The sequence below is a fragment of the Xyrauchen texanus genome, chromosome 3, assembly GCF_025860055.1.
Source record: "Xyrauchen texanus isolate HMW12.3.18 chromosome 3, RBS_HiC_50CHRs, whole genome shotgun sequence".
Classification (NCBI taxonomy): domain Eukaryota; kingdom Metazoa; phylum Chordata; class Actinopteri; order Cypriniformes; family Catostomidae; genus Xyrauchen; species Xyrauchen texanus.
In genome coordinates, this window is record NC_068278.1 from 44,553,510 (window position 1) to 44,570,176 (window position 16,667).

General features: G+C 36.0%; 2 protein-coding genes across 5 annotated transcripts in view; both read left to right on the plus strand.

The window, feature by feature from the left end:
• Positions 1-66: 66 nt before the first annotated feature.
• Positions 67-8,260, plus strand: LOC127633725 (eukaryotic translation initiation factor 1A, X-chromosomal-like). 2 transcript variants are annotated; one of them, XM_052113008.1, is made up of 7 exons: positions 67-568; positions 3,444-3,527; positions 3,678-3,781; positions 4,894-5,004; positions 5,095-5,176; positions 5,398-5,489; positions 7,893-8,260. In XM_052113008.1, exons 1-7 carry the CDS (start codon positions 553-555, stop codon positions 7,896-7,898), a joined length of 495 nt encoding a protein of 164 aa, XP_051968968.1. In that variant the 5' UTR covers positions 67-552; the 3' UTR covers positions 7,899-8,260. The 2 variants fall into 2 exon arrangements, with proteins under 2 accessions (XP_051968968.1, XP_051968976.1); XM_052113016.1 differs by having other exon boundaries at positions 4,954-5,004; positions 7,893-8,252.
• Positions 8,261-10,485: 2,225 nt separating this feature from the next.
• The window catches only part of LOC127633673 (MAP7 domain-containing protein 2-like), a 32,891-nt gene continuing 26,709 nt past the window's right edge, over positions 10,486-16,667 (plus strand). For 2 of the 3 annotated variants that reach the window (XM_052112921.1, XM_052112939.1), the window contains exons 1-5: positions 10,486-10,918; positions 13,716-13,826; positions 14,001-14,108; positions 14,357-14,434; positions 14,680-14,843. In XM_052112921.1, coding sequence (XP_051968881.1) covers positions 10,876-10,918; positions 13,716-13,826; positions 14,001-14,108; positions 14,357-14,434; positions 14,680-14,843 — 504 coding nt within the window. In that variant the 5' untranslated portion in view covers positions 10,486-10,875. The remainder of the gene's footprint in view (positions 10,919-13,715; positions 13,827-14,000; positions 14,109-14,356; positions 14,435-14,679; positions 14,844-16,667) is intronic. The other variant, XM_052112930.1, reaches the window with a different exon arrangement.

Here is a 16,667-nt window from a genome sequence, read left to right on the forward strand (position 1 = left end):
ATGTTTCTGATTATGTAAGAGGCCACAGGTTTGATGAGACTTGTGTTCTCATATTATCCTGGAGTTATTTTTGAGAAATGTGCCCTTTTTTTCTTATTTTTTGTTGTTGTTGTTGTTGCTGCTGCTGTAATGTAACAATCACAGTGGAAGTGATAAATATGTCTCTTTCCTAGCCTCAGTAATGTTCCTCATTGGCCATACTTTTAAAGCACCTCAAGTTAACACACTTGTGCTTAGAAGAGCAGTTTATTCCTGTGGTGGAAAATCAAAGCTTTAATATATATATATATATACACACACACACACACACACATAAATGACGTGGCTGTATAGAATCTTTGGAAATAAATTGTCTTCCATTAACATGTATCTGGGAAATTGTATTTCTAGTGTCTAGGGATTATAAATAAAGTGTTTATGACGCGCAGGCGTAGTGTTCTAAGCGGAAGTATTTACAGGAAACCAACATCTTCTTGTAAATTAATGATTTCTTACTCAACGATTAATTTATACGACATAACTGAACTATAATCACAGTTTTCGTAAACGAACATGCCAAAGAATAAAGGTAAGGGAGATATGCCATCATATATTGTTCCAAACAACTTTTAATTGAACGCAATGTAGCTTCGCTCTCAAACTAACCAACTGCGTGGGTAGCCACATTGCTCCATCCATGCCATTAACATGATCTTGATCTGCTAGACCTCGCGCTGAACATGTGCATCTAGTGTAGGTGAATAGGTTCAGTTCTTAATGTAATTCCCTGTACCACCATTCTCTAACACATAAAGAATAGATTTGTTCATGGCTCTTGGCTTATGTGGATCGATGTTAAATGAATACACATTAACACGTGATAACGTCCTACAGTTCAACTGTAAATATTTGGTGTAAATGCAAATTCATATTCTAATACGTCAGATTAAATTAGTGTGTAAACAAAGATGCAGTTTCCAAATTTATAGAAAGCAGTCTAGTGAATATATTAAAGTTGTACAGTTTTTGTCTCCATATCAAAATCTCTTGTAATCTAGTCTGGTTATATAACACAGTTGCAACGAATACAGTGCAGGGATGCAAATTTTAAATTTATAAATTTTCCTTATTGAAATAATTTGAGACGTTCTTTAAGCTTAAACACGAAAAAAGGAAGTAATCTTTAAAAATAACAAATAAATTAACAGAAAATATACACTCACTATTGGGAACACTATGGCCTTAATAAAGTGCCTGACATGGTCTTCTGCCGTTGTAGCCCAAGGTTGTGTATTCTGAGGTTCTATTCTGTTCACGACAATTGTACAGTGTGGTTATCTGAGTTAATGTTGCCTTTCTTTCAGCTAAAACCAGTCTGGCCATTCTCCGTTGACCTCTCTCATTAACAAGGCATTTCCTTACGCAGAATTTTTTTTGCTTTTGGCACCATTCTGAATAAACTCTGCATTACCCTTCTGCCACACGATTGGCTGATTAGGTACTCACATGAATATGTAGGTGCACAGGTGTTCCTAATAAAGTGCTCAGTGATTGTACATATGGAACACCTGCTATGACTTTCTCACCTGATCAAAAGATCCAAAAACAGGTAGAGCAGCTGCTGCAGTATATATTCCTCAATACAATATTAAAATATCAAAAAGCGTAACAGATCATATATTTGTTTTTACAACAGAACCGATAGACATATCATTAGCCTTACAATGGATAGATGAAAAGCAGCCTAATAGTAGTGTGATATGTACAGACTCACAATCAGCTTTGCAAAGTTTAGAAAGTGGAACATCTTTAGCAAGACTAGATATTTTAAATGAAATATTACAGAAATTATGTAGCATAAAGCACTTAGGCGTAAAGGTGAGTTTTTTTGTGGGTGCCAGCCCATGTCGGAGTAAAGGGGAATGAGGAAGTTGATAAACTGGCAAAGAAGTCATTGAAAGATCCTGAGATCAACATTAGAGTAAAGATGAGTAAAGTGGAAATTAAGGGGCTGATTGGGACTGAAGTAAAAAAGAGGTGGCAGAGGATATGGGACAATGAAACAAGAGGAAGACATCTGTATAGTATACAAAGAAATGTGGGGGTGGAAAGAACAACTGTTAATAATAGGAAAAAGGATATGATAATGACAAGATTACGTATTTGACATACAACATTAGATCAAAGTTGACATAAAATAGGTAAACACGAAAGTGGTAATTGCGATAAATGTGGAGAACCAGAAACAGTAAATCATATATTACTAGAATGTATAGCATACAATAGAGAAAGACTTGAATTAATCCAGTCACTAAAGGATAGGGGTGTAAGCAATTATTCACTTAAGGAAATATTGTTATAATTTATTATAAGGACAATGCATATTAACATGACAGGTATGCCAGAGTTAGCCAAAAGGCTAGTTTTCATCTGCAGTCCTAGGCCAGATGTACAATAGGCAACCTAAAAATACAATGTAAATACAACAATTTAATCAAAACATAACAAAAATCAACAAACCCTACAATTTCCCAAACCACAGAAAATAAAAAAAAATAAAAATAAAAAAAAATAAAAAGTCAATGTTGACACATTTGCATGCTAAAAAGGCAAGTTTTAAAAGAAGAACGAAATCCATTATAACTATTTAATTCTCTAACTGACGTTGGGATGTCATTCCATTATTTTGAGGCTTTAATAGAGAAGGCAGACTGACTAAAAGCAGTTTTCCTGAAATTAATTACACAGTCCCTTCTAAGTGTACCTCTAGTGAGACGACTGTTATCCGATCTTAAACTCTGAAACTCACTAAGAGGTGGTGGGGCCAGGCCATTAAGAATTGTATAAGTTAAACAGCCATTTGAAAACTTAAAGTTTTCCCAACTCAACAATATTTATTAGGAGAAGGAACAGATTATATAATACATGAGAAAGTATTAAAATTTTTAAATGATACTGAACTGGTAAAAAAGATATAATTATTATTTTATTTGATTTTATTTTATTATTATTTAAAAAAAATATATATATATTTTTAACCAAGTGTATTCTACCAAGTAGTGCTCCATACTCCAATCCAGTAGGTGGCGGACAATGCACCTTTCAGTTGGTTTGCCAACCGCCATTTAAACAGAAGAAGAAGAAGACTTTCTCACCTTTATCACTGCTCATGTGTTTGCATCCCTGGCAGTGGGACTTGCACAATATAAAATGTATACATTGGAGAAAAAAAAACAAAATATGTTAAATGTATGTTAATGTGCAGAATCTATGAAGACACTACATCACTTCAGCTGTTGGGTTCCTGAATGAGCAGGGATATAATTGGCTTTATTGGTGTCTATTGGTTTGGAAAAGATATCATAATTTATTAGGGATTTGCGATTTGGGAGAAAGAACTAGTGGTCAATGCTTGTCATGATAATTAACAAGAACATTCGGGGTCCTCATTTCTTTCCTTTTAGGTAAGGGAGGTAAAAATCGGCGACGTGGTAAGAATGAGAATGAGTCTGAGAAGAGAGAGCTGGTTTTCAAGGAGGATGGTCAGGGTAAGTAAACATTAACAACAAGCATTCATCAACATGAAGTGAGAGGTCTGTCAAATCAAGAAATAGTATATACAGTATATATATATGTATAAAATAAACAAGGTTCAGCTGATCTTCAGTCATCTAACATCACCTAATGTCCTGTGCTAGAATATGCTCAGGTGATAAAGATGCTGGGAAATGGACGGCTAGAGGCCATGTGCTTTGACGGTGTCAAACGGCTCTGCCACATACGAGGAAAGCTCAGGAAAAAGGTACGATGCTGATGATGACCATCACCACTGTCACATCTGTAGGCTCCTGAACCTAAATGTCTTAATTGGAAAGTTCTGCATAGCTCTGCTTTTCACAAAATATGTGTTGCATGCGTGACGGGGTCTCTTGAATGACCAATACCTTTTATAAAATGAAAATGCGAAGACAAACTAATAATAAAAGTGGTTGTTAATATACAGTTGAAGTTAGAATTTAACATACACTTAGGTTGAAGACATTAAAACTAATTTTTTAACCACTCCACAGATTTAGTATTAGCAAACTATAGGTTTCGCAATTAATTTAGGACATCTACTTTGTGCATGACATGAGTAATTTTTGTTGTGAAGAGTATGACAATTTCACTGAGAATCAAATCAGTTTTGATCAGCAAGCCATGTGCATTTAGTATTGTGCAAATTGTAGACAATTGTACATTCTCTTTTGCACACATGTGCCAAAACACATGCAATTTGCTGGTGTGAACAGGAATCTAATTGTTCAGAGATTTGAACTTAATGTGTTGAAAAAATTATAATTCTCATTCGAGAATTGAGCCAAAGCAATTGAGGAAAAACTGTAATGTAACAGAACTTGATGATAGATTTGATTATGACTGATAAACGCCCCCCATTTGTACCAAATGCCCCCCTCTACTAATTTGCTCTCAGCACCCCCTGGCATCCTTTGGACACCCCTTAAGGGGCGGTACCGCCCCCGTTGAGAACCCCTGTTGTATAGTATCGTGAAATTGGTGTATTGTTACATAATTCGGGTATTGTCTACTCGCAATACCCGGATTACCGGATAACTGGTCTAATATGACTTGTGCGGTTGGTATTCAGACATATAAGACTGCTAGAGAGTGCCATTGACCTACCAGAGAGCCATGTAACAATGTGCAATAACAACAGGTTGGACATTGTCCCTTAGGCTACATATTAATTATATTTTTGTGTCATATGAAAAAAAAAAAAATGCTTTTTCCAAATTAGTTCAATGATTCCTCTGATACTTTAAAAAGAGATGGTAATTTAGTAAGAATGTTTTAGTAAACATGTTTTTTTTTTTTAAACAAATTCTATCACTTTAGCTATTTTTTCTTTTACAGTGGGCTTTATACATTTTCTTTACAGCCCAAGTAGTGAACAAATTCTCATGTCTCTTTAAGATTTGGATCAACACATCTGACATCATTCTTGTTGGTCTTAGAGATTACCAGGTAATTGTCATTTCCATCAAGGAACTTTTCATTTAGTAATGAAAACATTTGTATATTCACCCTTGAAACGTCCTCTTATGTTTCTTTCAGGATAACAAAGCAGATGTAATTTTGAAGTACAATGCGGATGAGGCCCGCAGTCTTAAAGCCTACGGAGAGCTTCCTGAACATGGTGAGTCTTAAAACTGGCTTTAATAAAATATTTTCTATGACATCTGTTGACTAGTTTTGGATCCATGATAATAAATGTCAGACAGTATACTCAAGTAACTGGCCCACCCACATTCCAAGGATTATAGAGTTTTTACCTCAGTGTTATTTGTTCAAAGGCACTTTGCTGACTCATGTATCCCCTCTTTTCTCTTTCTGTTTTTTCCTGTTCTTTTTCTGCAGCTAAAATCAATGAAACTGACACATTTGGACCTGGAGACGATGATGAGATTCAGTTTGATGATATTGGAGATGACGATGAGGACATTGATGATGTACGTACAGAGTTGTTTTTGCCATGACAGTAGCAGTAATATCATTTTTAGTAGGGCTGTCAATCGATTAAAATTTTTTAATCGAATTAATTACATGGTGTCCCGATTAATTAATCGCATATACAAATATTTGTTGAGAAAGCCCCTCATATAACAATAATTCAATACATAATGATGAAATAATTATACATGGTTATCTTTTAAATATTAAAAATTATATATGTATATATTATATACAGAAGAGTTAATCATTGATAAAACAATATAAAAGTGGCTTTAGAATACAATGTATTGTTTACTACCATATTATTGATCATAAGTCAATCATTGGCATACAGTTCACAGCAGTCCATATCACAAGTGAATTTATCAATCAGTTGGAGATTTATTATGAGGGCTTGTTTAAGAGCCCGTCAATGAACCACTGCGTCAGATTTTTTTTTTTTTTTAGAAACAAGCCACATTGTATACAATACTACAGCTGTATTTTACAATAATACCAAGACATTATATTCATTACATAGTGCAATGGTTTTCAATACTTTGGAGTTGTTGGAGGTACAAAGAGTATTTAAATAATATATTTTTAAAAAATTCTCAAATACTACTGCGTGGGCACATTCCCAAAAAAGATGAGGGGTAGATTAGCATTACAGGAGCAGCAAAGTGGATTTATTTCAGGGAGCATGTTTCTTAAATAAAGATTGACTGGGTAAAAACGGTGTAACAGTTTAAAGGACACCTCCTTAACTGGTAATTAAATATTTGTGAGGTAACGACCATACAATAGGGTGACCACCTGGCTATTGCTCTGTTGCAGGTGGTCAGCAGACCTGATTTTGCGGGACAATGCAGGACACGAGGGAGAGATAACTTACTATTATTGTACTAGGTGAATAAATATTGATTTTATATTAGATGTATTTTTGCAGTGATGTTAATGACGGCGCTGTGAACGTCACTCAGTTTGGCATAAGGTCTACGATACAAACTCATTTTAACAGCTCAGACCTACTCAATGTAAATATAATGAAGTGAAAATAATCTAATCGTTAAAAAGCACATTTCCAAATAAGCACATAAATTCCATTATTAAAGACTAGAAAGATTAAATGCGATCTTACCGGATTCAGTGCATCACGAATTAAATTTTTTTGTCTGATCTGGCTGCTTCGAGTTGGGCCTTCTCATTCATTATGACTGTAGAACTCCTGGCAGGTGTAGCTGTAGTTCACTTTCACCAGGAATTCACTTTTGATGAGGTCCACAGTTGCTCAGTTCCTTGTCTCTGTCCACGCAGCGGTCATCAGTGAAAACACCCTCTCCACGAACGTGTTGGTGACAGAAATGCTCAAAACCAAAGATATCAGAGCTGTCATGTTTGGGGCACTGAAATGCTTCAGCAGAGCTGTCCATGAAACTTCGGTGGCATACCCTGCACTCTCCTTTTTTTAGGGTCACCTGTAACTGGTTTTAACCATGTATATATTGTCTCCAATTCTTTATTATACGAACAAAGACACTTTTTCTTCTCTGGAGCTCTGGATAGACCCATTTTTCTGTATGTTTTTTTTTTTATAGTGATTTTGTAATTAAAGGACGATGAAATAAAATGATGCCGAAATAATAATAATAATAATGATGCCGAAATAATAATAATAATAATAATGATGCCGAAATAATAATAATAAGAAAGATTAAAAATTATACAGACAAATTTGAAATGCTTATGACTTGCAGGACAAAGACTCCAATTTCGGGACTGTCCCGCAAAATGCATATTGAGATCCCTTAGTTCGCATTTGAACCCTTAGTAACGCATATCTGTGTTGTTTTCTTCACTGTATAAACTGTGTGTTACTCACACAGCTGAAATTTCACTTACTACCCTCTGGAGTATACAGGTGGTACTACAAGCATGCGATTAAATGTGTTAATTATTTTAACGCATTATTTTTTGTATAATTAATCACGCGTTATTAACGCGTTAACACGACAGCCCTAATTTTTAGCATTACCAGTAACGCAGAACATTTGTGTACATTGTTTTAATGTTTGCCTTCCTATCCACACTTGATTAATGCTTATATTTAGGAGATATAGGAGAATTTCTGTATTACTATTTGTCTTGTATACAAACATGATTACAATTTTACACATGTATATTGTATTTTGTCATGTATCAATTTATTACAAACAGTCATTTAAGGAAACAATGTACTGATTTTGTTTGACTGCTCTAAGGGATCTTCCTCTGGGCTGTTTATCTCCACAGTAATTTTCTTGCGCTCCTTATTGCTGTGTTACAAATCTCTCCCAAGCACCTCTATTAAACTTGGGAGAAAAAATTCAGAAGAGTTTTGAAACCTATAGCTTAAGGTGCATTTCTGCTCTCTCACACAGATCTAAATCAGAAGTGAGGAGTGCTGGTGGGCTATATTGTTTACACTGAGAAGAGACGACACTTCCTTGTTGAGACAAATTGCCACTTGGGCCTTACTGATGGCCTGCATCCTACTGGAGCCTCCCGAGAAACACTCAAAGAGACTTATTGCTTATTTATCGGTTTCTCTCTCACTCCACACAACACTCTCTCTACAAGGCTTCTCTGAGCATTTGTCTTATTGTTTTATAGTATATATATTTTTTTATGTATTTATATTGTATTCCACTGTATGTGGTGTAATTTAAAACTCGAAATCAAATATTTAAATAAAGTCAAGCCTTTTGTGTATTTGGAATTAACTTTATTTCTTGCAGTGTATATTTAGCTTTTTTTTTTAAAATTATTATTCCTTCTTAATTTTGAATTTTCTGTATATTTTAAATACAAAAAGTATAATTTTTTTTTCTTTTTTTTTTCTCCACAGCTTTTTGTTTGTGTGCCGCAATTGTAGTATGTTTAATGGCTACAAGGAGGCCAAACAATCAGTGTGAGACTTTCTGATCTTTGATGCCAAACTGAGCCATTTATCTTATTCAACACCAAGACATTTGCCATGGGGGTTTAAGTCTTTTTTTTTTTACCACACATACACACACACACACACACACAATTAGCCATGAAAAAGCTGTGAGGTTTTAAAAATCTGGGTAAAAATTACAATTTGTCTAGTAAAAGTAGTTGGTTCTCAAATTGTAAGATCTTTGGCTGTTGTCTGGAGACTATTTTCTGTTCTTGTATCATGCCTGTCTACGATCTTCACTTTTTGAGAGAAGCCGTTCTGACCCATTTGCCTCCGATTCATTACTGCCTGTCCTGCTCAGCCTCTGGCGCTATCTGATTGCCACGTTTCATCCGTATCACATGGAGTCATTGACCTTCTCCACAGAGGAACTGTTCGTTCACTTCATACCCTGTTGACATTAACCTCAAACTATTCTTCTAGATACCTGAGATTCGATGCTTGGGACCAAAAGTAGGCTGGAAGCAATTATTCCTAAATGCTTTTTATGTCCCTCTGTGCTCTTTGTCGTTTTCTTGTGTCTTTTAATGCAGGAGCGCCACATTTTTAAACAAAAAACATCCAAGACACTGCTCTGTTTTTACACAAACTGAAAAACATTAAGAAGGCCAATTATTTATTTAACAAATGTTACTTTAGAAGAATTAATAAGATTGTTAGTTATTATACCTAAAGGTCTAAATACAGAAATACCTGCGTTTATACAGTATTTGTGGATTTCTGGAATGTTAGATTATTGTTATGAAAATGAAACCTAAATATAACCATTAGATAATGTTCTGTATAAGTTTATTTTTTGTTTGCCACACAAACCTACCTGCAACGTTCTGGGAATGTTATAAAAAAATAGAACTTAACAGAACATTCATTTTGTTTGCTGAGTGGATTCAAATCTAAGTTTTAGATCAAGATTTGAGATTTTTATTATATAGATTTTTTTATGGTTCTACAAATATAACCTAATAAATATAGCCATTAGAGAGCGTTCTGTACAAGTACTTTTTGGTTGTCACACAAAAACATACCTGTAACGTTCTGGCAACATTAGAGTTTATGGTTAGAAAATGTAAAAAAAATAGAACCGAATGAGATCATTCCCCTATGAACGTTCTGTATTTGCAGGGGGAATTAAGATCTAGAATTTAGATCAAGATTTTAGATTTTTATTTTATTATTATTATTTAAATGCTTTGCCCTAAATATATATAAAAATATATATTATGCAAAATTCACTTGTGTTTGAACATAAATGTGTGTTGGCAATGTGTGTACACAACCATATAATGATAAAAATCCACCCAGTCCTTTTTTTTATCCCCATTAATCATAAGCACTGTCTCAGAACAAGCAGTTTGCAGATTCTGTACAAAGTGATGTCACTTTGTACAGGCCCTGCCCACGACTGTTGACGGACACTGCCGACGGACAAGTTTCTTTGATTGTGTGTGTTGTTTCGTTATAGCGCATAGCGAACGTTGTAACATTATTTGTGTGTGTGTGTGTGTTGCTCATCCATCGTTGCAAAACTGCTGAAAAAAATACAACAAATAAATAAATGTATCAAATAACCATTCAGAAACTTCCTGGTTCATTCTCAAAGTTATTACTTACTCCAGTTCAAACATATAAGGCTGAACACCACTATTTTCGCTGTCAGTCATATTGCTTATGATGTCATCCGAAGCGGAGATGTCAAAATTCCGCCCTATTCTGGAAACGGGACAGGGAGCACCAGCTCATTTTCAACATGGTATAATAAATGACCTGCAGGGTATTTTGAGCTGAAACTTTACAGACACATTCTGGGGACCCCAAAGATTTAAATTACATCTTGTGAAAAGGCGCATAATAGGTGCCCTTTAAAAAGTGACATTCGAAAATTTTGGCTTGGTTGTGCCTCATGCGCAACTACGCGCATTCAAGTTACCTTCGTGGGCCGTTTGTGTTCTCTGCTTGTATTTTTTATTTATTTATTTGTTCTCCGCTTGTATTTACCAGGTGTCATCGCTATAGATGACGTCACCCAGAGATTCAGGACTGCTGCGCTGTCCAGCATCTCTAGTACACCAGATGACTTTTCACAACCCACACGCTCAGTATTATTCTCTATTGTAATGTGTATAGAAACCTGAACAAGCTAAACAGAACACACCTGCTGTGTATGAATGACTTACAACCTCTGAATCGATTCATCTGTGCATATCTAACCATCTGCGAAAGCGCCACAGAGCGCATTGTGCTGAGATTGGGGAAATCGGATAGGACCCGGTAGCGCAGCGGCAGTTCAGCAAAGAGCTTGATATGCTGTTTCTCTTGGCTTGACATTTTTTTTGGGGGGGGGGAGTCAATTTTGCTGCGGCGCTGTTCGTGACATTGCGTCTTGTCGGAGCGGGTGGGAGAGCCGCCGGTGGACCGTGAAGATGGCGGAGAACGCTGTCAACGCTGCTGTCAACACAACGACAGGTGAGGGACTTTGCACAAATGTAAACATTCCGTTAATATTTCAGAAAGCATAACTGCGGTGTCATGTGTCATGGTAGGAAATGGATGAGCATGACGATGACTTGATGACTGTCTAAAATGTAGTTGATAGTCAAACGGAGCGTGATACACAAAGCTTACTATCACCGAAGAACAATGACTGACATGCATTGTTTCATTTCCTGGCGGAAACTTTAATGCTGCTGTCCGATTTGGCTGAAGAAAAACGCTAAAGCTCCAGGTTTATTCCTAGCTACATCTTAACGGGCCTTTTGCGGTTTTATTCAGTATGCTACCTTTCTCATTTTTAGTGTCTGTTTGCAGGTTTTTATTGTTTATTTACCCTAATGTCTGGCGTTATTAGATAGGGCAAGTATATTTTTGCTATAGCCTACTGCCCTATATTTTCATCGGTCATCATGGGAGGTTCTCGAAAGTTGACGGCTGAACACCGCCCAACACAATGCAGTCAAAACTCTGATGAGATTTTAGCGGTTAAGGCTAAACTACGTCCATTTGCCAAATTAATTGAATGGAAAATCGATAGAGCAAGCTACATCCGGCTCAGGTGCGTCAGCTGGTTTGATTGAGAGTGATATAACCATCGTCTGCAGAACCGTCCCTGTCCAACTGCTTGTTTTTCTCTAAACCAAACGTAAAGATTTTGCTACCTTTTTGCACATACAAAGGCATTTTAATACATCAGTGGGTCAAGTTTATGATAAAGTGTATTTAATAAAATAAGGGTAAATGTGATTTGTTTAACTTTAGATATTAGACTATGACTTTATACATTTTATAATTTATAGTTCTTTAGTAAACATCAACTCCTTCAATAGACTGTTCTTTACAGGCCCATGACATTGATGATGTCATGATATACTAATATACTGACTGCCTGGTGGGATTGTTGTTTTAATGTTTCATTGACAAATTTTCCAAAGTTTACTAGTTGGGATTGTTTGGAAATCCAGTGCTTACATCTTTAGATAATTTTACTTATACATCATTATTAGCAGGCTGTTGTCGTGATTAGGGAAATACATTTGTAAAAAAAAAATATATATATCTTTTAATTTTATAAAAGGGCTATTCATGAAGAGTCTGGATGATACGTGAATGATCAAGAACGTGTGTTTTATATCCCTTTTGTGGTGTGTGTTATGTTCAGTGCGATTATATTTTGTCTAATATTTCTAGTGCATTTACAGGGATTATTCAACCAAATATGACATTTCTCATAATTTACTCAGTGTCATGCCATTCCAGATGTAAATGAATTTCTTTTGTAGAACACAAACGAAGATTTTTAAAAGAATATCTCAGCTCTAGTGGTCCATTCAGTGAAAATGTTTTTTTTTTTAAAGTGAAAGTGGAGATTTATGGTAAAAAAGAATTAAATATTGATCTGTTCCTTGCCATCACTTATCATGTCGCCTCTGAAGATATGGGTTATTTTTATGTGGCCTTTATGTGATTTTTGGTCTGGTCACTATTCACTTGCATTGTATGTACCAACAAAGCTGAGATATTCTTTTAAAAATATTTGTTTGTGTTCAGCAGAAGAAAGAAAGTCATACACATGTCTTGAAGGTGAGTAAATGATGAGAGAATTTTCATTTTTGGTTGAATTATCCCTTTAAGCCTGAAATTATAGTAATCATCAACTTGGTCAGTTCTATGGAATATTGTAATTTTTTACAGTTTTTATAAATAAATACAAAATAAACAATTAGATTTTATAGACAAGATTTATTAACAAGAGGGTTTTGAATATGTTAACTAATTTCTGTGCTAGTGCTATGTTGCATTGTTCATGGAACTTATGACATTGAGCTCACACATTCTCATCATCTCTTACAGCAGAGCTCATGTGTGTTGTGGGAATAGAAATGGGGACACAGGAAAAAGAGAAATGAAAGAGACAAAGAGCAGCGAAGGGCTTGCAGGATGAGGATTATGAGGGAACAGTCTATCCAAAGTACTCGTCATGCAAATGAAGATAAGGAGGATGGAAACTGAATAATTGGGAAACATGAACAGCTGTTGAAAAAATAATTAACAGGAGGAATACTAAGAACTAAAAAGGAAATGACACAGACAAAAAACTTTTCAATGCTCTGTCAACAAGAAAATAGGAAAAGATAATAAAAAGAAATTCAAGAAATCTCTTGGTATTGAAACGATATTTAGAGCTCACTGTACCCTTTATCTTATGAAAAATGTTTTTGTTCTGTATTAAGCTGCCTAATATATATTGATCAATTGGTTCTATCATTTTTGTTTGTATGTTCACATGGGTGCTTATGTGAATACGCCTGTGGATAAATGATGTAATGTCTGACTCTATGTGTGAGTGTCTGCAGTGGAATGACTGATTGCATTTGAAGGTGGAGTTTGGGCATAGGTGAAGCAGAACTAACTAGGCCAGATTATAGCTGGAGGTTTATAATCCAGTCCAGAATAAATCAATAGGCTGCTCTTTGTCCTAGACACAACACAGCATAGAACAGAATGCAACCTCATTTTATATCACACTAAAGCTGTGCTCTGTCTTCATCTCTCTCTATTCTCATATGCATGTCTGTAACACACACACACACACACACACACACACACACACACACACACACACACACACACACACACACACACACAACTTTCTCTTTCTAAGGCCAAGGCCAGCTATGTATCTCAAGGACTTTACAACTCTGAAACTTGCCATTTCACCCAAATTTGTGAATTTTAAAAATTGTTTGTGATTTATTTTCTCAAACAGCTGCTAAAGTAATGACAACACCTTTAACTCCAGAAAAGAGACTTCAAACCAATGGCCACGCCTCACCAACTTACCAGAAAACCAACCATTGCAGCCCTACTTTAAAACAAAGTATGCTCCTCCCCCACTTCATTATTAATTGTCATATAAATTACATTTATTTCGGGCCAGATGTCATATTCTTGAAAAAGGGTCAATAGAATAATTAACAATTGTTACTGATAACTGAATATTATATTTCACTTAAACATAAAAATCTGTCTTTCCTCTTGTTATGTTTGAAAGCCGATGCACTGAACCCACCTGCTATCACAGAAAAAAAACCTCGGACCAATGGGCATGCTTCACCTTCTCGCCATCTGGCCAATACCAATGCAAATGCAGGTAAACAATGTAAGTCCCATCTTTTCTGTTGGTGTTGCTTGTAACCTGTAGCTCAACTGGTAGAGCATGGTGCTAGCAACGCCAAAATCATGGATTCCATTCCCAGCGAACACAAACTAATCACATGTTTACCCTGAATGCAAGATGCTTTAGATAAAAAGCATAAATAAAAATGGTGTTGAGTGGACATCTTCCATATCATTATTTATAAGCTCTTTAAAACTACCAATCTCTCTCTCTCGCTCTCTCTCTCAAAGATGTGGAAGGCTATTTGAAGACGGATGATAGGATGAGGCTTGCCAAAGAAAGACGTGAGGAGAGGGAGAAGAGTTTGGGTAAGCATGTCTGTTTATCTTTATGTCTCGGCCTGTGTGGACAGTGTTGGATGTAATCCAATTACAAAGTAATTAGATACTGTAATATAATTACTTTTTAATAAAAAAACACAGAAGGACTTTCATAACACAAAGCCTTGACGCTGCAGCCATTTGCAATCAACTCCAATAATGATGAGCCCTGAGTTCAATGGTGTTGTTTAATAATAAGCCAAAATAAAGTCAATAAGTTCTCTTTTTCTCAGTTGCACGGGAGCAAGCTATAAAGGAGAAGGAGAGGCGGTCACAGCTGCAGTATGAGAAGACAGTAGAAGAGAGATGGAAGCGATTGGATGAACAGAGACAGAAGGAGGAGCTTCGCAGAGCAGCGGTGGAGGAGAAGAGAAGACAGCAGTTAGAGGAGGAGAAGGTCAGAGATCTATAGTCAAATATGCCTAATAGTCAATGTCCAATCAAGGTATGTTTACAGTCCAAATACTGTATTATAGACAGAATATCATGCAGTTCAGGGTCTAGTTTTGGGATATATTTTTTTAAGGAGGTGTTTTCTTTTGTATCTTGTGGATATAACTCTAGAGTAATTTAGTTCCCATACCAAGCAATGTCTTATCTGATGTAGACTATTGGAAAGAGGAGATTACTTGTGTTGGTTTTTGTTGGTTTGGGGTTCTATTTTTGTGTCCAGTAGAACAGATGTGTCTGTCACTAAGTCTAATCTTCACATTTAAGCCATATGCTGAGAATATGCCCCCCCTCCCTCACACACACACACACACACACACACACACACACACACACACACACACACACACACACACACACACACACACAGTCTTAGAAACCCCCTCATTGCCTAAACTACAATTGTATAAAGTTTCTTTGATTCTAAACTGTTTTTGAGACTCTTGCTATCTGTTACCATGACTCATATCAGTTCTTCTCAGACAATGTTTTTCTTTCAGTTTGAAAAGGACACAACGCAATCACGCTGTTCTTCCTATGACCTTTAAAACAAAATCTTCTCACACTGCACTGATATGTCGGATCTCAGAACACAATTAGATGTATATTCAGTTAAGCCATTCATTTCAAACTTCCTTTATGATTCATCTACACATCCACACATCTACAATTGTGATTCAAGACACAAAACTTAGGCCTGTATGGTGCATCATTTTATATGGCACTGAATTGAAGGGGGGAAACGAATCCCGACTTCTTATGTTGTGTGAAATGGCATTTTCACGAATTGCACTGTATCTATAGCAATGAATTCCTGCCTGACCATGTATTATCACCCACCCACAGGGCAGACACTATTCTTCCACTCACTCATTTATCTGTTATGAGCTTGTGAGTTTTTACTGGGTGTCATGGCCTCTGATACGTCTTCAAATTATGGATTTGGCCAGATCAGCCAAGAGACTTTATTTGAATCCTTCTGTCTTGTTGTGCAGTGGTTTCAAGTGGTTTCTCAAATATGCCACACAGTCAGCTTTCACAGCTATGTTCGCTTTGGAAAGGCTGAAAAGGAGTGGGCAAGATAGATAGAGGACCAGGGAGGCAGGCGGAGGAGGTGATGCTGAACCCAACAGTTGGAGCTGCAACCATTTTTATAGAAGCAAAGCAGTGCAACACACACAAACAGAAGTGTGAATGAGATGGCTGAAACCTGCAGTCTGAATTAATGTGTCAGTCTTTGAGTACTTGTTTGCAGTTACATAATGCTAATGTCTATCAGTAGCATTGCTCAGGGAGGCTATGGGTTAGTGCTAACCATGGAAACCTTGGAAAATAGATCAGCAAAAGAGATATAGTCATACATTGAACATTTTGAGGGTTAAAGGAATATTCTGGGTTCGATAAAAGTTAAGTTCAATTGACAGCATTTATGGCATAATGTTGATTACCACAAAAACATTATTTCGACTCGTCCCTCCTTTTCTTTAAAAAAAAGAAGCAAAAAATCGAGGTAATAGTGAGGCACTTACAATGGAACTGAATGGGGCCAATTTTTTTAAGGGTTTAAAGACAGAAATGTGAAGCTCATAATTCAAAGTTTTCAGCTTCAAAGTTGTTTAAATCCTCATTTTAGGGTTCATTTAATTTTCTAAAATCGGCTATATCTTTACACATCAAAGGGAAGTGATTTTTTCCACACTAAAATAATGTTAACATACATATTGTTTATGTCTGGTGGCTATACATTTGAAACAATATTTTAATGTTTACA